The sequence below is a fragment of the Meriones unguiculatus genome, chromosome 1 (assembly GCF_030254825.1).
Source record: "Meriones unguiculatus strain TT.TT164.6M chromosome 1, Bangor_MerUng_6.1, whole genome shotgun sequence".
NCBI lineage: Eukaryota > Metazoa > Chordata > Mammalia > Rodentia > Muridae > Meriones > Meriones unguiculatus.
The window spans coordinates 74,817,537-74,841,384 of NC_083349.1; the positions used below are offsets into that span (position 1 = coordinate 74,817,537).

The 23,848-nt window shown below is 40.6% G+C and overlaps 1 protein-coding gene across 1 annotated transcript; it reads right to left on the minus strand.

The window, feature by feature from the left end:
• Positions 1–1,189: 1,189 nt before the first annotated feature.
• On the minus strand, positions 1,190–12,339 carry Prdx3 (peroxiredoxin 3). The gene is made up of 7 exons (XM_021659092.2): positions 12,183–12,339; positions 10,917–11,055; positions 9,144–9,285; positions 8,118–8,253; positions 5,645–5,748; positions 2,299–2,464; positions 1,190–1,853 (listed from the first exon to the last, which is right to left on the minus strand). The coding sequence occupies exons 1-7, from the start codon at positions 12,216–12,218 to the stop codon at positions 1,800–1,802; spliced, it is 777 nt and encodes a 258-aa protein (XP_021514767.1). The 5' UTR covers positions 12,219–12,339; the 3' UTR covers positions 1,190–1,799.
• Positions 12,340–23,848: the final 11,509 nt, after the last annotated feature.

A 23,848-nucleotide genomic window follows, 5' to 3' on the forward strand; every position in this document is an offset into this window, starting at 1 on the left:
CCTATAATTTAAAGAACCAGAATGATCCTTAAATTACTATGACTTTTTTCTTTTTGAGGGGAAATGGAAGGTAGTTGAGGCAGTCTCACTTCACACTGTAGTCAAGGCTGGGTTTGAATTTATGATCCTCCTGCATGCAGGCATGAGCTGCAATGTCCATCCTGTCAACTTCAAAGTCTTATTTACACATTTACAATCCAGTCCTTAGCTTGTCTGAGGGACTTTGGGCCCTGACTGCCATGCTCCTTTATGCTCCAGTGGCATGCCCTTCTTCGGCTCTTTTGGCCCTCTGTAGTTGCTATGCATGTCTCCTGCCTAGAAGCCCCTTACTTCCTGTGGTGATTTCAGAATGGTTCCAGAGGCTGATATATTTTAATGCTTGGTCCCCAGTTGGTGGAACTGTTTAGAAGGATCAGGAGGTAAGGCCTTGTTGGAAGCTCCAGGGCCGATTTTGAGGTTTCAGAAGCCCTCACCATTTTCACTTGGGTCTCTTTTGACAGGCCTCAAATATAAGCTCTGCTCCAGTACCATGCCTGCCTGCTTTCATGCAGATCATGAACTAATCGTATAGAACCATGAGCATCGACTTAAAATTATCCTAGTTCTGGGTAGTAGTTATACTGGCCTTTAATCACAGAGGCAGGTGGGTCTCTGTGAGCTTGAGGCCAGCCTGGTCTACAAAGCATTCCAGGACAGCTAAGGCTACACAGAGACACCATGTCTTAAAAAATATCACAGCACCAGAAAAGTCACAAAGATACTTGCTAACTCCCTTTTCTATGTTTTTTTCTTTCTCATTTGATTCATATATAAACTCCCAAGATAGATATTACCCTTATTTCACAGATGAGAAAATAGAGCCAGTCTCTTCTCCCTCAGGCTTCCCTGAAAACTCTACTCAGAACTCTGCTCCAACCCTGCAGCTACCTGATTTCTACTGTTTATTGGGATTCTACTTTATAACCAAGTGTATAAAAATGAGGGTTTGTTTTTCCTTCACTCCAATGTCTCAATAGGCCATCCTGGCACATGTTTGGCATTCCAGGAGCTACCAAAAATAATGAATGAAATTTATCAGTCTCACCTGATAAGTTTCAGTTTCCTGAGAGTAGAAGCAGAATAATAAATATTTGTTGAGCTAAATCAGCAAAGGAAGAGTGATGCACCAGAATAAACTGACCCAAGTTAATGATGTCAAAAATGTAAATATTTTAATGTTTATTTTTATACTATACTTTACATCCAGCACTTGAAGAAAGAAAATGATTATGGTGTTTTAAAAATACAACCACTGGATTAGACATACTCCTTCATGATTATATCTCATCAATACCTCAGAACACAAAAGGACACTGTGAGTTAATGAATACAATAAGAAATAATGGGGAAAGTCAGTTTAATACACAGAAATCCAAAAGGAAATTTCAGGACCTTGATCAGAAGCTTTCATTAAATGCTGGTGCTACTTGCTACTTCATTGTAGACAGAGGTTAGCTGCAGGCTAAGAGGAAGAATGTTTACCCTCTGAAGACATGATCTAAGAAATGGGCACCAAACACTCATGGAGAACTGGTTAGCCATCAAGAAGTCCCTGGTAAGGACAAATACGGAAGCAGTTAGCCACCTTTACAGAGCCTGAGCCTGTCTTAAAAAACAAAGCTTGTGGAACAGTCCTTATAAACACAGCATGATGAGGTTTTGCCGTTCTATAAATAATCTTCAGAGCACTGAGCGGATTCTAGCTGGGGCTCTTTTTTTTGGCATGAGAAGCTTTGGGTGAAGAGCAAGCATGGGATGACCTACTGATGGACCTTCTCAAAGTACTCTTTGGAAGCCGTTGGGCTTGGCTTGATCTGAAAATTAAAAAAAAAGAAAATTAAATTGGTTAAGAGGGACTTCATGATAGTAGATGTGAGCTCAAAGCTCCCAGTTTTTTTTTGTTTTTTGAGGTAGGGTTTCTCTGTCTAACAGCCCTGGCTGTCCTGGTACACACTTTGTAGACCAGGCTAGCCTCTAATTAAAAAAGATTCACCCATCTTTACCTCCAGATTAAAGGTGAGTGCTACCACACCTGGCCCAAGCTCCCAGTTTTAAACTAAAACTTCTATACTTTTGAAGAATAGCCTATTTTGTTCAAAACATATAGATGAAAGTTAACCAGCATCCCGAGCAGAAACTGTCCAGCCTGGTGTCACCCAATCACACTCAGCTAGTATCCCTGTAACCTCCCTTGATAGATTACCCTTGAGGCTAAGAAGACCTGGAATTGGAGCCTAGTGCTCTCAGGAAAAAACATACCGTAGGGGACTCTGGTGTCCAGTTGGCTGGGCAGACTTCTCCATGGGTCTCGACAAATTGGAATGCCTTCACCAATCGGAGGGTTTCTTCTACGCTGCGGCCCACTGGGAGGTCGTTGACACTCAGGTGCTTGATGACACCATTAGGGTCAATAATAAAGAGGCCTCTGCACAGAATTTGTCCTCATTAGTGCTAACAAGCCTAGAGCCAACAACTCATTTCTGTCCTTTTATGTCTTTAGTTGCCCTTTTAGAAAATTCATCAAGCTGTGAAATGCTTGAAAATGGGGGTTTTAGGACTGAAGAGACTGTTTAGCAATTAATAGTTTGTACTGTCTGTCCAGAGTTCAGTTCTAAGAACCCATGCTGGGGAGCACACAATGCCTGTAAATCCTGTTCCAAGGGATCTGACATCCATTTACAACTTCCAAGAACAAATGTACTGGAATGTACATATTTTCACAGTCACACACATACTTAAAAGAAAAACCAACCTGTAATTAGTATTACAAAAGTTTGTCACCTTTTAGTAACGACAGATGTTTTGATAATACAAGGCCACCATGAAAAGCATACATTATGGGAACATTGCAAAACTGTGATATTGATATCTAAAAGAAATGAACTACAGACAGTAAAGACCTTTACTCAGTGCCTACCATACATTCTTTGGACTCCTGTATCAGCCTCTGCTTTAATAACCACATATATGTAAGAAGAAGAGACGTATGTTATCTACATCCAATGAATATATAAAACTTCACCCTTTAAATTTTCATTATGTGTGTGTTTATTGTGTATACACACATGCAAATACCCATGAAGTCTAGATGAAAGTGCTGGATCCTCTGGAGCTGGAATTATAGTGGCTGTAAGCTGCACAACATGGGTCCTGAAAATCGATCTCTGATTCTCCAGCAGTGGATAGAGCTCATAACTGCTGAGTCATCTTTATAGGGCCTCACAATCCCCCCCCCCCTTTTTTTTTAAGCTTTTGAGATAGGGTCTCTCTACACAGTCCTGGCACTCATTATGCAGGATCAGGCTGATCTAGAACTCAAAGAGATGTGCCGGTTTCTGCCTCCACAGTGCTAGGATTAGAGGAATAGAGGGACTTCAAGTGTCAACTATACAGGGAAAAGCACACAGGCAAAGTACACGGAGGCTTCTTCCCTGCCTGATGTCTGGTATCCAAGCTTTGATCCTAACCTTATCCTTCTTGTGCCTGATCTCTCAAGGGAGCCAGGTGCAATCCCTAGAGAGAAGTAGAGGCAGACCTGGGAAGGAACCAGGCCCACAGACTCTTCTCTTCATATCAGCTAGACTCAGCTTTCTTTCCCTTGTTAGCCCCAAAAGAAAACTGATAGGAGTTACTACAGGCAAAAAAACCAAAACAACAACAAAAACAAAACAAAACAAAAAACCCACAGGAAGAAAGCATAACAGATTACATTTTCTCCTGCCATTGCCAACTATGGAGGAGCTTGGCTTTGAAACCAAAGCCAAGGAAACTTTAGAAAACAGTAATCTTGAAGTCAATAAGGCTGACTTCCAAAAGGCTGTCAGCATCGAGGTTCAAGAAGAATTGGTTTCAGCTAGCATCTAGCCCCCATCCAACTGTGTGGTATTTTAAGGTTTGGCCTTCTTATTCAGATGACAGCCAAAGCCAGTGTTCCCATAAACGAATACCCAAGAAGGCCACATCTGAGCAGATGACTATGTAAGACAGAGAGCTTTCCCCACTCCCATGGATTGAGAAAACACAGAAAGCACAGGCTACAACAACTGTCTGAAGGTTAGTCTTCCACATCCACCAGAGATTCCTCTTCATTTTATCTATGAGAAAACTGAAGCACAGAAAGGCAATTACCTTGCCCAAAGTTAACTAAGAAGCCAAGTTTTAAAAAAGGAATCAAACACTGTTTTGTTTGGTTCCAAGGCTTACATAAAATCATCTCCACTGAGAAAGAGACAGAGAGAGACACACACACAGAGACAGAGAGAGCTTTTCTCCAAACAGTTCAGTAGATTCAGTGTAGGAGCAGCTGTTATGGAAGGGTTCCTGAATGATAAAGAAAATGGGTCAGTGTGACCATCAAGACATAGTACCCTTTCCTAAAAGGAGACACTAGAGTGAATGGGGCACATGTCTTAGACATTTCTGGAAGATCTGCAACCCTCATAGAAGTTATTCATCAGTGCCTATGTAGACATAAAACGCTTTTTCAGGGGACTGGGAAGCAGTTAAGAGTACTTGTTGCTCCTGCAGAGGACTTAGGTTAGCATCCCAACACCCATATAATATTTATAAGTTTAGTTCCAGGCGCTCTGACTTCCAAGAGCAGTGCTTGCACAGACATACATGTAGGCAACACACACACAGGAAATAAGTTTGTGAAGTCTGTTCTTGGTTGTCAACTTGACCATATCTGGAATGAACTAGAAACCCAAATCACTGGGCACACCTGTAAGAGGTTATTTTAAATTTCTTTTTCCTAGACAGGGTTTCTCTGTTTATTCCTGGCTATCCTAGAACTCATTCTCCAGACCAGGCAGGCCCTGAACTCAAGAGATCCACCTGACTGGATTAAAGGCATGCCCTACCACTGCCCAATGAAGTTTTTCTTAATTAAATCATCTAATCAGGATGTTTGAAGCGAAAAGATCTTTAATCTGGACCAAATCTACCCGAAGCCTATACAAAGCAAAGGACATGAAAGGAGGAAGCTTGCTCTCTTTTTGCCTGTTTACTCTCACTCTTGATAGCCAAGTCCATTCTTTCACTGGCACTGTAGATACTGCTTAGGGTTTCTAAAGTACACTGAAGACCAGCTGAAACATCCAGCCTCATGGACTGAACAACCACTGTATTCTTTCATTAGTAGACAGCCATTGTTAGAATAGTTAAAATAGTGGGACTCAGCCTGTAAGCCATTCTAATAAATCTCTTATATACATATGTATTATATACATAAAATACTACACGCACATATTCTAAATTTATTCTATAAGTTCTAAATCCTAATCAAAAAAAAAAAGGAAACTTGCTTTTGATAAGTTTTACCATCCAGGTATCATTCCTGTGATACATGCCCATTATATCCCAGCACTAAGGAGGTGGAACAAAATGAGTATCTATTCAAAGATAGCCTGGGGATATATATATCCAAACCCAGTCTCAAAAAAAAAAGTCAAAACACCACCACCAACAACAAAAAACCCTGTATTTCTTCCTGAGTTTTACCAAAACTGATAAACAAAAATGCTTTACTAGAGTCTTTGTGAATCCTTAAAAATCAAGATGACACTAAAATAAGCAAAAGTATATCTCGAAGAACAGTTCTTACCTGAGTGCAATGCCAGCACCTTCCAACAGCACTCCATAGTCTCGGGCTATTTGCTTAGTTAAATCCGACAACAGCATGATGTTCATGTGGCCCAAACCACCATTCTAATAAAAAGGCATAAATAAATAAATATTAAAAATTAAAAAACAAAACAGGGACTGACTTTCTAGGGTGGTCCTACAGGGTCTGGACCATGTACCAATGTTTGAAACTAATGATAGTTGTAAATAAAAGTAAATTCAAATAAGGAAATTCTGTTTAACTTACTTTTCCCTCTTGCAACCAACCTAAAGCAAATACAATTATTTTTTATTTTTATTTTGTGTACCTGAGTGTTTTGCCTGCATGTAAGTGTACTAAAAGCATGCAGTGTTTAGAAGGCCAGGAAAGGGTATCCCTAAGCTTGAGTTAAGGACAGTTGTGAGTGGCCATATAGATGTTAGGAATTGAACCTGGGTCCTCTTGAAGAATAGGAGTGTTTTTAACCAATGGTCCATCTCTCTAGCACCTATTATTTATTTATTTCTTAACCTCTGAGCCATCTCTCTAGCCCAGCAGCTATTATTTTGTTGTATTAATTGATGTGTGTATGTGTGGGGTATGGGGTATGGACATGTGGCATTACACATGTTCAGATGTGAAAGAACAACTTTGTGGAGTTCTCTCCTTCCACTTTATGTGGGCTCCAGTGGTAGGTTGTCAGGTTCGCTCAGCAAGGACTTGATCTGCTCAACAACCTCATGACCCACCTCCATTATTTTAAAGTTAAGGAAACTGAAGCCCAAAAAGGCTAAGAACTTTTCCTCAGGCCACTGCTAGAGACTGACTGACTTTTCTTTATCTTTTTGAGACAAGGTCTCTGTAGCAATGGCCTCCAACTTACTTTGTAGCCAATGATGACCTTGAACATCTGATCTTCCTGCCTCTACCTCTGAAATGCTGGGGTGACAGGCTACGCTAACCCACTTAGTTTATATGGTACTGGGGTCTGAACTCAAGGCTTACATGTTACATAAATGCTATGACCACACCCTGTCCTCGTTTTCTAAAAAAAATTTTTTTTTTGAGACAGGGTTTCTTGGTGTAGCCCTGGCTGTGCTGGAACTCACTCTGTACACCAGGCTGGCACTGAACCCACAGAGATCTGCCTGCTTCTGCCTCTTGAGTGCTGGGATCAAAGGTGTGCACAACAACCACCTGCCTCTTTTTCTAATTTTTAAAACAGCTGTTCAGGTGAGAACTAATTACTTACATACAAAAATATATAATTTGAGTAACAAATTACCTAAGTCACTATTGTTAGTCCTAGAATATACCTAGTGAATTTTTTAATTTAGTTTTCACTAGCAGATTTCTACATATCACACAGAACAGTACAGCAAGCTACTAAGGATTCAAAGTACAGGCCCAAGAGAAGGCAATAGACACCAGCCATGTGCCCTGTCCCACTGAACCTATCTCCTTTACTATGTGAATCTTTGAAAATATACATGGGATGAGCAGTAAAGATACATACAATGTCCAAGGACATTACCACCATAGTTTACACACTGCTAACAGGTGAGCATCTACAAAGAACCTATTTCCATGGGATATGGATCACCTGGATTTGGTCTCCAGCAAGGTATAAACCAGGTTTTGGAAAGTGGAGGCTCTAGGATCAGAAGCTCAAGATCGTATGAGCAATATATCCAGCTAAAAGGCCAGCCTGAAATATGTGAGACACTGTTTTTGAAAGGAAAAAAGGAGATAAAAGGCAGGTAGACATGAAGCTTACTTCAGACTAGCTATACTTTGATAACCTCTAGACTTTCTTTTAATGCTCTTCTGTAAGTACAGGAGTACCTGGGGAATGAGGAAGATACTGGCCAATGATTATTTAGATAAGAATAAGTACTGTTCTTCTGTACAATAGGTGACTATAGTTAGAACATAATGTGCTTTTTAAACTAGCTAAAAGAGGATTCTTCTTTGTTTGAGTCAGGGTCTCACCATGTGCCTCTGGTTGTCCTGGAACTCCCTATGTAGACTAGGCTGGCTTAAAACTCACAAAGATCCTCCTGCCTCTGCCTTCTGAGTACTGGGATTAAAGGCGTGAACCACCCTTACCAGACAAAAAAGGAATGATTGAGGAAAGAGTACTGAATAGCCTGATTTGATCCTCGAATAATGTACACATTGTATCCCAAAAATATATACAATGGTTTTTTGTTGTTGTTTTGGGTTTTGGTTTTTTGTGACATCATTTCTCTGTATAGCTCTGGCTGTCCTAGACTTGCTTTGTAGACCAGGCTGGCCTTGAACATACAGAGATCTGATGGCCTCTGCTTCCATGAGTACTGGGACTACAGATGTGTTCCACCACACCTAGCTTATACAATATTTTTATTGTGTAGTCTGTATTATTTGTGAATTAGAAATGAAACCAAAGAATAAAATAAAATCAAGGAAAGGTGAATATCACCCAACCTACCTTCCTTGGTGTATTGATCCAGGCAAGATGGCTAAAGTGGGAATCCACTGAAACTGCAACTACTTCACAGTTTACATCATGAAATTCATTGGCTTTGTCACTGAAAGCAACAATTTCTGTAGGACACACAAACGTGCTTGGAGGAAAAAAAAGTTTCATCAGATCATATAAAAACAAAAATTTAAGATATAAACTGTAAGTAATCTAAAAACTAAACTGATTTGCTTAGGGGCGAAAAATGTAGTGGGCTGGGTATGGTGGCATACACCTTTAATTCCAGAACTCCGAAGGTAGAGGCAGGAGGATCTCTGTCAGTTCAAGGCCAGCCTGGTCTTCAATTAGTTTCAAGACAGCCCCCTGGGCTATGTAGAGATACCCTGCTTCAAATAAATAAACAAATAAAGGGATATATGCAGAGGCATAGGGGCACATTTGAAAAGTTAAAAGAAAATCTGTATTTAAATAAAGCACACTTATGAAAAACATTCCTTTTGAGGGGGAGAGACGGGTTTCGAGACAAGGTTTCTCTGTGAAGCCTTGGCTGTCATGAACTTGGTTTGTAGACCCAGGTGGCCTGGAACTCAAAGAGATGTGCCTGCTTCTGTCTTCCTGAGTGCTGGGACTATAGGTGTGTGACACCATGTCCAGATGAAAAAACTTATTTCTTTTACTACGTTCTCATTTTCCATCTAGATTGGTGTAAAGTTTAGACTGGCTTAGAGAACCATTAATCAAAAGCATGGAAGACAGAATTGCATAATCCAGTGATCAAGTGCTTGCCTAGCATGCACAAGGCCTAGGGTTTGATCCCCAGGACCACAAGAAAAACTAACAGAACCATATTGAAACTCCTCCATTAAAAGGAAGGCCATTTTTTCCTAGTAAGTTCTCATGAGCTACAGATGGCCCAGGTCAATGGACAAAAATTACAAAGACTCTTCCTCTTCGCTAGAAGAGAAATTTCAGTGTGGGTTAGAAATCAACACCAGCTTTCTGAGGGCCATGAAAATACAGAATCAAACTTACAAATCCAAAGGGTAGAAGAAAAGCACCAAGTATTTCCCCTTAAAGTCATCCAGACTCAGCTCTTTGAACTCTCCGTTGATAACAGCAGTGCCCTTAAAATAGGGTGCATGCTGTGTGACAGCAGGGGCATGGACTGAGGAACCTAAAAAAGACCGCACATTTGTATGTAGCTTGTCATCCATTGCATCAAGTACTGCATGATTTTATTTAAACTCCTTTTGTTGAATCTTATCATAACTGGTGATATAAGTCGATTATTAGTATAACTCAATGAGATGGTTCACTCCAATTGTTTATCTTAGGTACAGTAATTTTCTTTTCAACACAATTCTAAATAATATAAAACTCAACTCAGCACTAGGGGGAAGTGTGTTTGTGTGTATGCACATGAGCATTAAAATAGAGAACACCCTCCAGCATTGACCCTCAGAAGCCATCTACCATTTTTTTTAAACCTTTTCTCTCTTTTAATAGTCTTTTATAAACTCAGAGCTTACCAAGTAGGGTAGGCTACACCGAGCTCCAAGGATTCACCTATCTCCTCTTCCCTGAGTGCTAGGATCACGAGCACACACCACCATGCTGGCTTTATGTGGTTTCTAAAGGTCGAATTTGGGTCCTTATGCTAGCTTAGCAGCTGATTTTTTAAAACAATGAAAAACAGGAAGAATGAATGAAATGCCCTGAGAACTAAAAGAAAGAAGACAAAGGTAATAGGGAGAATCACAGAAGGCTGCCTGACAAGATGGTTCAGATTTTGTCAAGTTTACGTGGGCCAAATAGCAGGAAAGTATAGGGTGTGCATATCACAGTTTGGCTCGACCAAGAGAGTCCAGTATACAGGGAAGAGGAACAAACTCAAAACAAAGTCAGAGCAAGCCCTAAATGGACCCTCAGTAACAAGCAGCAGGATTGGCTCTTCATGAGTCTGGGAGACTCTAATGCAGGAAGACAGCTGTTTTCAGGAAGATTAGGTTGTCCGGAGGATAAGACTGATAGGCAATGACTGTAGTTATCTTAGTTGAGAGTCACTGAGGCGTGGCAGAGGGAGCACTAACAGCAAGATGCAGGACACATTTCAAAGCTGGGGTTGGGTACCACACAACTAAGTATAACTTGGTCGTGTATTGTGTATTCATTTTATCCAGTTGTCTTCTTTTTTTTTATCCTTTTTTTCTTTCCAGTTGTCTTTTTATTACTGAGTTGTAATTAAGTATCTTAGAGGAATATCCTTCGTTAAGTATATTACACAAATATTTTCTTTTTCCTAGATTATAGCTTTCTTTACTCTTTTCCTTGTTTTGGGGGTTTTGTTTGTTTGTTATTCCCAAGCAGAGTTTCTATGAAGCCCTGATTGACCTGGAACTTGTTTTTTTTTTTTGTTTGTTTGTTTGTTTGTTTTTTTTAATTGTTTTTTCAACACAGGATTTCACTGGGTATCCCTGGCTGTTCTGGAACTAGATCCATAGACTAGGCTGGCCTAGAACTCAAGAGAACTACCTGCCTCTGCCTCCCAAGTGATGGGATGATAAAAGGCGTGTGCCTCCACCACCTAGTTTCCATTCATTTTCTTCCTGTTTTCTTAAAAGTAGATCTTAAATTTTTGACACTGCCAAATACTTACTGTTCCTGAACAATTCCTCATAGATCCAGCTACACATTCTCATACTGCACTTTAAAAAGCTCTGAGAATGTCTCATGTGTTGCCAGGGTCCAGAGTTGCTGATATGGGTTCTCTTTACCTGGGTGTAGCTAGAACAGAGTAACACTTACTGGTGCTAAAGGCAAACTTTGCTTGGGCAGAGGCAGACCACAGTATGTCTGTCAAGCAGGTTCTTCTAGAAGCAATAGGCCTAAGAACTGCTGAGGCAGAAACACCCCGGGAAACAGCACTCCCATGCCGCCGAAAAACCTGGAAAGAGAAAAGCTTTCTATTAGGAAGACTTTTTGGAAGAGGATTGAAGTCTGGCCTTGCTGCTATGGTCCTTTGTGAATGGTGGCCTCAGCTGTTTCTTTTCCCAATGAACCAATTACCAAATCAAATAAAAAGCATGGATTGAGTCTACATGTTCTCAACATTCCCTTTTGCTTTCTTCTTCCTTAAAGACTGCAAGGCCAAGGGAATCATAACAACATAGCCCCAAGAATAAAAACCTCCAAAATTCAGGAAAGCTACTCTAGGCTAAGTTAGTTAAGCATCCTCCCCGAATCCCATCCAGGGCTATCTGCTGCACATGTGGCCACGTCAAGGTTTTTCTCAGAAAAACGCCCAGGATTCCAGTGAAGGAATATGGCAAAGTTCATGGCCTGGGTAAGTTTGGCCAGAACTCAAGGGAAATGTTTGCTCAACCTTAATGTCTAGCATGGCTCAGGGAAGAGGTAGGGGCTGCCTTAAGCCCCGTGATGATAAAGAAGGGCAAGAGGATAAAAAGCTGCCAGAAAAGGGGCTACCAAGGCAGAATCCAGCCTGAGTGTGGGAATAGAAAGCAGCTTCCGTTACTGTAGCACTTTGTTCATACAAAGGAAAAAAAGAAAGAATACTGAGGTTCAGAAATGAGAAATCAAGCCAGGCGGTGCACGCCTTTAATCTCAGCACTCGGTAGGCAGAGGCAGGCGAAGCTCTGTGAGTTCCTGGCCAGCCTGGTCCACAGAGCGAGTTCCAGGACGGCCAGGGATACACAAAGAAACCTGTTTCGAAAAACCACACACAAGTCACTTTCCCAAGGTCATATTTAGTGACAGACCCTAGAATACAGAAGCCAACAAAGCCAAGCCTTGGGTGCTTTAGCGAAGAAGCAGCATGGGAACCCTCGACTCCGAAACGCAAGGACTCCGAGAGCGAACCATCCTCTAGGGCAAGGTAAGGCTGTCCTGCGCGAGCGCTGGGGCCTTCCTTGCAGCAAGAGGCCTCGGGGTCCGCGAGGTGAGGACTCCCTCCCATAAGGGCTAGTGGTCACGAGAGCGCGATCCTGTCCTGGAAGCAGGTGCCGGCCGGGGTCGTTGCTGTGCCGTGCGCCTGCCCAGCTGGCAGCCACTCACCGAAGACCAGAGCAACCTTCCCGCAACGGCCGCCATCTTCTGTGCTCGCAGGAGGCACGGTAGGCGGAGAACCCTACGACCAGCCAGCCCACTCCGGGTGTGCGGCTTCTGCGCCAAACTTCCCTCTGGGGCGAGGCGGGGCTTACGGGGAGGGGACCAGAAGGGAGTGGTGTTGGCTTACGTAAGGGGCTGGACCTCAACGAGTGGGTGTGGCTTAGGAGAGAAGGCGGAGACCTACTTCTTCCTGCTTAGGGGAAGATTCCTTTTGACCTCCTACCTGAACGGTTGTTTTCCTACTTATTGTACCAAACTATAAAGATCTAATTCAAGTTAGGAAGAAGACACTTCTTTCCATATTTCCTGTTGATTTTGTTTGGTTAACATAGTGTGGTGGAAACTGTCTGAAAGAATCCAGTTCCCTTTCTAGCTCAGGTGGAATTTTCTGGCTTCTCTATTCAATGGAACAAATTTAGTTGTTTGAGCTCTTTAATAAACTAAGTGGCTTAGAGACATCAAAGCTTACTGTGCTTGAAAACCTTTGGCTCTGTGCGTGGGCTTCCCTTTTGGCCTCTCCTCAAAATTGGGGTAATTGGACATATTTCAAATCAATTTATTTATTAACAGATAACAAGTAATGAGTGAAGGGCACGGTTTTGAAGCAGCACATGAAATACATACTAAAATTCACATGGTATCTACAATAAAAGTCATGTCTAAGCTGGTATTTTTGAAGCACTGTTCTGTTGCTAATATAGTTTCGCAAATCTGCATATCATCTAAATAATACCTAATATTTCCTTAAGCTAGCTCACTTTATAAAATGCATATGATCTTATTTGAAAAGAAATGTTAAACAAGAAATAGTTAAACCATAACAGTATAAATAGAAGAGAATTAAAAATAAACACAGTTTAGAAGGGCATGGTGGCACATACCTATAACATCAGTACTCTGGACTCTGGGAGGCAGAGGCAGTCGGCTATCTGTGAGTTTGAGGCCAGCCTGGTCTACAAAGTGAGTCTAGGACAGTCAAGGCTACACACACACACACACACACACACACACACAAACCCTGTCTTGAAACTCTGCCTCCCTGCCCCCAAAACACACACACACACACACACACACACACACACACTGAAGCAAAATACTTTGCAGTATTTTGCTAGATACAATTCCAGCTAGATACAATTATCTACTGAAAGTCTGAGTTCTGTTAAAAGGAGAGAGAGGTGGTCAGAGGCATTCTCTTCTAGCCTCACAGAGAACCTTCTCATTTGTGTGGCCAGAGGACTAAAAGAAAATTAAAAAACAAAACAAAACAACAACAACAAAATCCTTTGACCAGGGTTCCTGTGGAAGTGTTAGGGGAAAGATGGAAGGACCTGGAGGGGACAGGAACCTCACAAGAAGACCAACAGAGACAACTAACCCAGTTCCATGGGTGCTTACAGAGACTGAGACATCAACTAAGGAGCATGCATGATCTGGATCTAGGTCCCCTGCATACATGTAGCTGATGGGCAGCTTGGTCTTCATATGGAGTGCTTGGAAAGTATGTGTGTATTGGGATCTGTTTCTAACATGCCTGCTTTTAGATAACTTCCCCCAGGGATGTCTTTCCTGGCCTCAGGGGATGAAGATATGCTCAATCCTGAAGTGAGTTGATGTGCTAGGGAAGGTTGATACTAGGGGGGAGCTCTCCTTTTTTGGGAGAAAGGGAGAGGAGAAGGGGAACATGGGAAGAGGAGGTCTTGGAGAGGAGGAGGGAGCAGTCACCCTTGGGATGTAAAATAAATAAAAAAACTTTCTCATGCTGAAATTTGATGTTATTTATTTATTTTGCTCCCCACTATTCCAGAATATATTTCATAAAGCTCTCTATGCACTTTTAGGTGCTAGCTACCCAGGATACCTGCCTTGTGCAAAGAAAAAAAGGGCCCTAGACCTAAAGAGACATCTGAACCAGTTCCTCACAGTACCTGCCTTGTACATAACTAGTACTGAATGTATGTGTTTGGTGCTCAAATCTGTGATAAAATATAATTCAGACATAAAAAAAGAAATGAAAGCTGAGCTAGATGGCTCATTCTTGTAATCTCAGCACTTGAGAAATTGAGGCAGTAGGATGGCCAAGAGTTCAAGGCCAGCCTTTGCTACAAGTAAGACTCACTTTTATTACAAAAAAACCAAAACCAAAAACAAAACTAAAATACTCCCAGGTTGTTGATCCCACTAGTTGGATGTCTGTGAGTTCAAAACTCAAAACTGTCTGTCTACATAAAGAGTTCTAGGCCAGAGAACTAGGTTTTCTAGGTTTGCATAAAGATACTCTGTTTAAAAAAAAAAGAAAACAAAAACAAAAACAAAAAAAACCAAAGGCACTGAAAAATACTAACATGTGAAAGAGCCGTGAAACTCCTATGTGTGGCTGGCAAGGTGAAAGGAGAGAATCAATTCCATAAAGTTATTCTCCACACACACATCATATACCCTAATAATGATGATGATGACAATATATTTTTAATGCCTATCTAATTGTTAGGTGCTAGGAAGATTTGGAAGGCATGATGACTAATAGGCACACGTTTTTTATTTTTTATTTTATTATTTATTTATTTTGGAGACAGGGTCTCACTCTGTATCCCAGGCTGGATTGGAATTTAGCATGTAGCTCAGGCTTGCCTGGAACTAGAAGTAGTCCTCTTGCCTGTACTTGCTTCTTCTTAGTACTGAGATTACAAGTGTGAACCCAGTACCTGGACCAGGTAGAATTTGCTTTTGAAGTTTTGAAAACATCATGTGATTAGTAGAGCTGAGAATTGTAGAACATTAGATAATTGTAGGTTAATTTTATACAACTCAGTAAACAACAAAAGAAATATGGACTTAAAACAATGAAATTATATACTGTATTCCAGCCTGTGATTTAATAGACCAAAAAAAAAAAAAAATTGGAGACAGTGTTGGGAAGACCTTTCTAAAGTCACATAGATGGTTAGAAGCAGAGGAACAAGGCAGGTGTGTTTGGTCAATACCTTTAAACAACATTCAGGAAGCAGAGGCAGGTGGATCTATGAGAGTTTGAGGCCAGCCTGGTCTACATAGAGTTCCAGGACAGGTAGGGCTGCATAAACAGACCCTGTCTCCAAAATACAAACAAACAAAAGAATGAACATAAACCTTCAAAAGGTACAGAACCTAGAACTCCAAACACCTGAGCAGTTTGTGGTGGCTGGAAACTGGCTCAGTGCCAATTATTAGCCAAAGTATGAGACAATAGTCTCCACTCAGTTCTCATTGTCCATCACACTGAGGAGGGTTGTTTTAAGACACAATATCACTGTGCTGGCTTCAAATTCACAGAGGTCTACTTGACTCTGCCTCCCAGGTGCTAGGATTAAAGATCTGCTTCACCAGATAAGGGTAAGTAGGTGGCCTGACCAGCTCAGCTAACACCCAGGCCTAGATCCAGGGCTCTGAATTGGTCCATCCCCAAATCTGTATCATCTGTGAATGGCTGGGATGCATGAAAGGGCTGGTTCTTCTGTTCAAAGCTGCAGGATCTCCATGACACAGGGCAACAACAGGATAACCAGGAGGAGTCCCGATGAGGAACCAATATTGATGGTGTCACAGAAGCCTCAAACCAGACCAATAACTTCTGGCAATGAACATTTGCAAGTGAAGATGTGAGAACAGAAGGATATACTGTGAGAGACACACTGTGACATACTGCAGCTTCCTCAATGAGATGTTTTCTATGCTTTGTTTTGTTGTTTGTTTGCTTGTGTGTTTTATTTTAGGGATGAGGTTGCAAGGGTGAAGGGTAGATGTGAGGGGACAGGAAGATGAGCGGAACTGCAATTCTTTGTTAAAAATCACAAAGAATCAATAAAAAGTAAAAATAAATAAATAAATAAGTAAAAGATCTGCACCATCATGCCAACAGACACTGAGAATTTTAAATGTTTCACTCCTATATCTAGAGTCAGAAAAAGGTGTGCAACAAGGAAAAGACAGAGTGTATCTGTTTCTTTTTCTTTTACTGATAGGCTTTTGCTTCTGTTCTTCCCCTGGCACTTCAAAAGGCTCCTATTTCCCAGTATACAAAGTGCAGTAGCATCTCCATCATAGAGAGGTTGTTTCACACATATGCAGTGTGAAAGTCAGTCCAAAGCAATGTGAAATGCCCACATCCTCACCCACCTTCTCCTTTCTGCTGTCAGTGATAAAGTGCAGATGCATTAGTCACTTCCATCTCATCACAGGACTGTTTATGCTTATGTGGAAAGCCACTTGTTTGTCAGGATGCTTTATTATTGAGCTCTCAGCAAAATCATGTTTTCAACCTGGTCTTCACCTGGAGACAGAGATAGACAAGATGTTTTGCCAAGTTCACTTCCTTTTGTTTATGACAGTAGGCAGAATGTTTTTGCCAAGTTCACTTCCTTTTGTTTGTGTGAGGATCACACAGACAGGTGTTCGAGGTAAACAAATCTGACCTCTCAATGAACTTCATTGTATCAAAGTGCTTTGCTCTGACTATAAAAAGGGGCTGTGGAATAAACTGAGTGCCTAGTTTCTACCGGAAGCCCTCTTGAATAGATCCATGTGTAGTGTCTTGGGTTTTTAAATTTCCTTTCAATCCTTACTTCCCATTTTAGAACTGTTCGACTCTGCTGGTGGGCTTTGGCGCCTGAACAGGGACTTGAGATACGGGGAAGCAGTGAAGGACACTGTGGGTATTGGCAAGCTCGGATCATAAAGAGAAAAGGGCGCAGTGAGTAAAATTTGAGAGTGAAAATGGGACAAGGCAGTAGCCTTGTGTTTTTTGTATGGAGTTTAATTAGAACTAGTCTGTATATATGGCACAGGACTGAGAAAGTAAAACTTTCAGGGTTAGAGAAAAAGAAGAAAGATGGGAGACTTTGAGACAAAAGGAGTTTAAACCATTTGCTCCTCCAGAAGAATTATATGTCCCTCCTAATAATAATTTCTTGTTAGAAGAAGACTTTGAGAATAACTTAGATCCTGATGAGGTTGTAGAGTTAGAGGAAGAACAAGCTAGGCGGAAAGAAGAAAATATAACTGAGTTTTATGGCTTTCCAATTATAGTGCAACCTGATGGACAGGGTAATATGGTGAGAGTCCATGTGTCTATATCTTTTTTTTTTTTTTAAGATTTATTTATTTATTACCTATACAGTGTTCTGCCATACACACCAGAAGAGGGCACCAGATCTCACTATAGATGGTTGTGAACATCCATGTGGTTGCTGGGAATTGAACTCAGGGCCTTTGGAAGAACAGCCAGTGTTCTTAACCTCTTATCAATCTCTCCAGCCAGTGTCTATATCTTTTAAACAATTAAAAGAGTTGACAACTCCATGCATTCAATATGGTTACCTTTTACTCAATCTATATTAGAGTCCTTGTTTACTGAGGCCCTCTGCCCAGAGGATTGGAAGCAATTAGCAAGAGAATGTTTAGCAGGAGAAAATCATTTATTGTGGAAGTTGAAATTTGCTAAGCAGTGTCAAGCAACAGCTAAAAACACTTGAGTTAGGAAAAGAAAGGAAAAGAAAAGGGCAGCTTCCAGTAAGAAAGTGAATGGTTAATTTGGCTACAAAGCTTCTATGGTCATAAAAAATTGGATTCAACAAATAGCAAGTTGTTTTGTCTGTCTGTCTTGAATGTATAATCATGTTCAATGTGTCTTAGTTATCGATTATTGGTCATTGGGTATGTTTAAAATCTCTAACATAAAGTTAACTTACTTAAAACATAGGGTTGGAACCATTCTAAATAATAAATGGATGTTACTCATAAACTAAAATATGTTCACGAAACAATTGATACTTTTTCAGGATTTATCATGGCAACTCCCTTAGCAAGAGCCACCAAACATGTTGTAAGTCATTGCTTAAAATGTTTTGCTACAATTGGTGTTTCTTCCATTATAAAGACTGATAATAGTACTGCATATATTAGTGAAGCTTTTCAGAGTTTTTGTGTGCAAATGAATATAATTCATAAAACAGGGTTCCATATAATCCTCAAGATCAAGGAATTGTGGTGTGTGCCCATGGATCTCTTAAGAACCAATTGCAAAAAATAAAAAGGGGGAGTCATATAACCAAATTTTAATCATGCTTTATTTTAAATTTTTTGAATGTGGATATACAAGGCCATTTTGTGGCTGATCATTTGTGGCACCATAATACCAAAGATTATTATGCCCAAGTGAAATGGAAAATCCAATTACTGGAATATGGCAGAGCCCTAACCCTGTATTAATACGGGGGAGAGGGATGTTTGTGTTTTTCCACAGGATGCAGAAGGAGCCATGAGGATCCCAGAAAGGCTGGTGAGATTTGCAGGAGATGTTCCCCAGAAGGAGGATGTTCCTGCTGATGACCATGGTGAATTCTGTGCTGATGATGTATGGAGAGCTGTATTGGGCTTATGCTCCTGACCCACCCTTATGTCATTCTGCTCCAGAGAAAAGATGTTGTTGTGCAGAGAAACTTTTTAGATACAATGTGACTGTACTTGATTGATCTGGTAATCAGGACAACTCTCAACAAAATCAGGAAGAATGGGAAAAAGAGAACTGACTATGGACTTTGGTCTGATTCTGGTTTTCAGCAGACACATATTTGGAAGCTCCCCACAGTAACTCTTGGGAGGTCCTGAAACTGCCTATGTATATTCTCATTATGCTTTGTTGTTTGGAAATGTTAACATTTTTTGTACAAGATTCAAACCTTAATGTTTCTTGCCATCAATGCAAACTAACAAACGGTATTTCTAAGCTTTCAAATGGACAATAGGTTCTGGTTGTTGAACAGCCTTTTACTATCGTTCCTGTGAATGTTTCTCAGGCTTGGTATTTTGATAAGGGGTTATCTTCTAAGTAACTTTTATGGAATATTATATGACTTGGCTTATTACTCTTATTAGGAGCATGTCTCCTCCTAGTGATAATTAAGCTGATCTGCATAAGATTAAACTCTGGTGTCTACCCTATTGGAAGTTGGTAGTCAAAGATGAGTAAGATCTCTGTGAAGAATATTCAACTTAAGACAGGGCATGAATGATGGAATTCATGTACCAATGATGGGTAAGAATATATCTTTCAAGAGAGACAACCTAAGACAGCCACAAGCTTCTGCTCCAAAACTCTTGAATTATGGTCAATTTTTAAAATATAAAAAAGGGAGACCTGTGGAGAGCCACTTATTTTGCAGGATGCTTTATTCCTGAGCTCTCAGCAAAATCATGGTTTCACCCTGGCCTTCACCTGGAGACAGGGATAGACAGGATGTTTTGCTGAATTCACTTCCTTTTGTTTATATTGGTTGAGGTAAACAAATTTGACTTCTCAATGAACTTCATTGTATCAAAGTACTTTGCTCTGACTATAAAAAGGGACTGTGGAATAAACCAGGGTGCCTAGTTTCTACTAGAAGCCCTCTTGAACAGATCCCATGTGTAGTGTCTTGACTTTTAAATTTTCTTTCAATCCTCACTTCCCACTCAAGAACTGTTCAACTCTGCCAGCAGGCTCCACCAGCAGGCTCCCACATGCTTAAAGGTAGCATCACTTTCACCTGGTATCTGATCGCTCACCTGGATGCACCTGCTGTATCTTGCAGTTTAGAATGTGTTCCTGCCATTTTCTTAACTCCATTGCCCCTTGCTTCTGGAATATGTTTCCTTTCCTATACAAGTTTTAGGTAGGACCTTCTGGTGTTGGATAGAACCTGCATCTATTAATCACTGCATCTGTATGTGTGTATGTGCACATGTGTATGCTTGTGCATGTGGTGACCAGAGGAAAACACTGGGTATCTTCCTCAATTGCTCTCTACTTTGGCTGTGTATATACATGTTTGTGTGTACACCTGCCCACGTGTGCACATAGGAAGGCCAGGGGTATGTCAGGTGTCTTTCTCTTATTTTTTGAACAGTCTCTTATTGAGCCTGGAACTAGACTAGTTGGTCAGGATCTACCCCACCCCCTGACTCAGAGCTGTTGTTAACAGATGTATGCTACTATGCCAAGCTTTTTATGAAGGGTGCTAAGGGTCTGAACTCAGGTTCTCTTGATGGCACAGCAAGCACTTTACTGACTGACCCACTCTTTAGCATCTCCACTTTAATTTTTTAAGACAGAGTCTCTCTGATTGGCTAGCCTCTCTGGTCAGTGATTCCTCAGGATTCTTCTGTCTCTGCCTCCCCAGAATTGGGATTACAGAGACATTATTTTTTATGTGGGTCTTGGGGATCCCAACTCAGGACTTCATGCCTGTCCGACAAACTCTTTACAGCCTTAAGTATTTCCTCAACCTATACCACTGTGACATTTATCAGGTAGTAAACAGGTATTGAACATGCCATGCAGGCCCTGCTCATGAGGAAATCTGTATGTATCCAGAGTATACTGACAGAGTCATTAAAAGAACTAAAACCTAAGATCCATCATTTTAAGGGGCATAATGGTTGAGTATCATTAGCTCTACTGCTTAGGAGCAGGTGGCATTGGCAAATTAGTTAACTCTGCTTGTATTCTAAGTTATGCAGTAGTAAAGACACTGTTCGAAAAATAAATGAGTTAGTTTTAAAGGCATTTAGCACAGTCAGCATGTGTAATTTTTGTGATGTATATTCATACAATATATGTGTTGCTGCCTCAGTGCAACAGCCTGCATGTGGATGTCAGAGAACAACCTTCAGAAATTGGTTCTTTCCTACAGTGGGATTTGGGGGTTGAACTTGTCAGTCTTGCACAGGAAGTGCTTTTACCTACTGAGACATATCACTGTCCTTGGGCTACAGTTTTAATCTGTGCTGATAAAACAAAACACCATAGACTGGTGATTTATAAACAACATAGATCATTCCTCCATAAGTTGTGAAGCTACAACTTTGATACCAAGGAACTGGTGTGTTTGGGACCTAATGAAGGTTTTCTGGGTTGTAGACAGCTGCCTTACTGTATCTTTATGGGAGGGACAGAGGAAAAGAACTCAGGACTCCATTATTAGAGCACTGATCTCATTCATGAGGGCTCCACCCTTATAACCTAGTCATTTCTCAAGGACCCCTGCAATATCCTTGGGGCTTAAAATGTCAATGTATGAAGGGGGGAGGTATAAAAACATTCAGTCCAAAATTACTACGAACAATGGAATTCCAGAATAAAAATAAATCTATTTGCTTAGATTAGGGAATGACAGAGGCTTGTACCAGTCTTTTGTCTACTGAAGGGAACTCTACAGTCTTTATGTTTCACTCATGTGGATCTCACTCATGCATTTCACCTTAAGTATCCACCGATTGTAGGCAAATCCTTGAAGCTCTCTTCTCACCCATGACCTAGAAATTTCTCTGGGCTGCTGATGGTCTTCTTAAGCATACCTCTGAATCCCTGGTAGACACATACCATGCTCTTAATCTTTCAATTTTAAGGTAAAGGTTTAGGGATAACCAACAGGAACTGTATCAGGGCCCCAGATTTGGTAGGCCCTGAGTTCTTAGCATAACTGACTCCAAGGTGGAAATACCATTCAGGCTATAAAACTTAACACGTGGACAGCACCACCTGTCTAAACTAAAACAAAGGCCTCATCCATCAAAGTCCCTAGTTCTGGGAAAATCCCTAAATCTACTAACTTGCTTTTTGGCTTCTGTGTTGGAGCTTGGTCTGATGTGTGTTACTGGTTCTCAAGATCTGTATACTTATCCTTGTTTTATAAACCTGCTTAAGACATATCTGATTGGTTGATTAAACAGCCTATACATGGGCAGAATGGGGTAAGGTTTTTGGGCTTGGAAAGGACAGGAGAATTACAGGAGACAGATGGATGGGAAGAAAGGAAGAGGAGGATGCCATGATGGGTTAGTGTGGAGAAAGAAACCACATGGGCCAAGAGGAAGGACTCTAATAATGGTATGAAAAGGTCCAGATGAAGAATACAAGCAAGACCATGGGATTTTGGATGAAAGGTAGATCAGATGAGGAAGATCAAGGTAGATGGCATTGGATGGGGTCTGGGAAATGGATGGTGAGGTAACTGAGACAGTGTAGGTGAAATATATGCCTGGCCCAAGGTAAATAAGACAATTATAAAATCTAATAGGTGTTTGTGTCTTATTATTTGTAATAGCAGGTTAAATAATAGTGCCATGATAATCTTAGGTCTAATAATAAACATTACATAGCCCAACACTCTTTTTTTTAATTTACAACACTTCTGTAATTCTGTTTCTAGCTAACTTTTTTTGTTAACTGAAGTATGTCTAGCCAGGACATAGTTTTTGTGTTTAAAAGATCACTCTGAGAAAAAGGCTTGTGGGTTCACTGGGATCCTAAACATGCAGTGTAGTTGTAGGCTGGCTAATAGACACTTAAACTTATGTCTGAGCTCTCTTCTCCAGTGAATACAACAGAACCATAATACAGACAAGGCAAACATGAAGCAGGGTGTGATCTGTACCATTTAGAATTCTGTCATCTTTCCAGTTTCTTTGGAATCCCTTAGGGGCAATTTCTCTGTGCAGCAATCCTCCTCCTCACAATGAAGGATGTACTCAGTTATCAACTTTACTTAAAAATAAGTTTGATTGGTTTTCTTTTTTTTCTATTTACTCTAATATAATAATTTATTTTTCATTATAGACATATTTTTATTTGAATTTATTTTTTTATTCACTTTACATTCTGATTGTATCTCCAATTGATTTTCAAATAATTAAAAGACCTTCAAATTTTCTTTTCCAAGCAAAGGAGCCTCATATGAGCCTTGTCCCCATGGAAAAATAAAGGGGAAGTTGAACTAAATATCTGATTCCTTTCAGCTATCTACATTTTAGAACTGTTGGTACCTAGTCCCAAAGCACACAACAAAAACCTAAAAACTTACCGTTTTCAAAGACTTTTATGGTTTCCATCCTGTTACTCTGTGAATCATTTTGTGAAGGCCCTGAATTTTGTGAAGAAAAAAACTGTATCTCTAGGAAGCAGAAGGTTCAAGATACTGGGGTCAGAGGTGGAGAGTTTATGAGTATAGGTGACATAAGATTTGCTGAGAATGAAGGTGCAGTTTTCTTTTGTTTTGTTTTTGTCTCATCTTTGGTCCTCCTAAGTGGAAAAAAAGGACATGTCTCAGAGAGAAGGGAGGATGAGAGAGATGTTAGAGGGGAGGTTACAGGGCTTTTCTGTATAGCCCTGGCTGCCCTAGAACTCATTCTGTAGACCACACTGGCCTCAGATTCACAGATATCCACCTACCTTGGCCACCTAAGTGCTGGGATTAAAGGAGTGCACCATAATGTGGAATTTCTTTTTTAAAATAATTTTTTATTTTATGTTCATTAGTGTTTTGCCTGCCTATATGTCTATGTGATCAGATTTTGGAGTTACAGACAGTCGTGAGCTTGTCGTGTGGGTGCTGGGAGTTGAACCCAGGTCCTCTGGTAGACATTCACATATACATATATATGTCATATACGTCATATATATATGAAGGTCTCAGATATATTGATGTGACAATGTACCACGAAGGTAGAATAGTGCTTCCATTTCTTTTTGCTACTTTGTCTCAAAAAACAAGCAATGGTTAAAAGTGTTTGCTTCTAAGCCTGATGATCTGAGTTTA

Coding starts and splice junctions, on each gene's coding strand:
- Prdx3 (XM_021659092.2), bottom strand. CDS start 12,218: ATGGCGGCCGTTGCGGGAAGGTTGCTCTGGTCTTCG. Junction 5,749..8,117: donor GGATCAATACACCAAGGAAG/GTAGGTTGGGTG, acceptor CCTTTTTATTAG/AATGGTGGTTTGGGCCACAT. Junction 2,465..5,644: donor GGTGCTGGCATTGCACTCAG/GTAAGAACTGTT, acceptor AATTCTGTGCAG/AGGCCTCTTTATTATTGACC.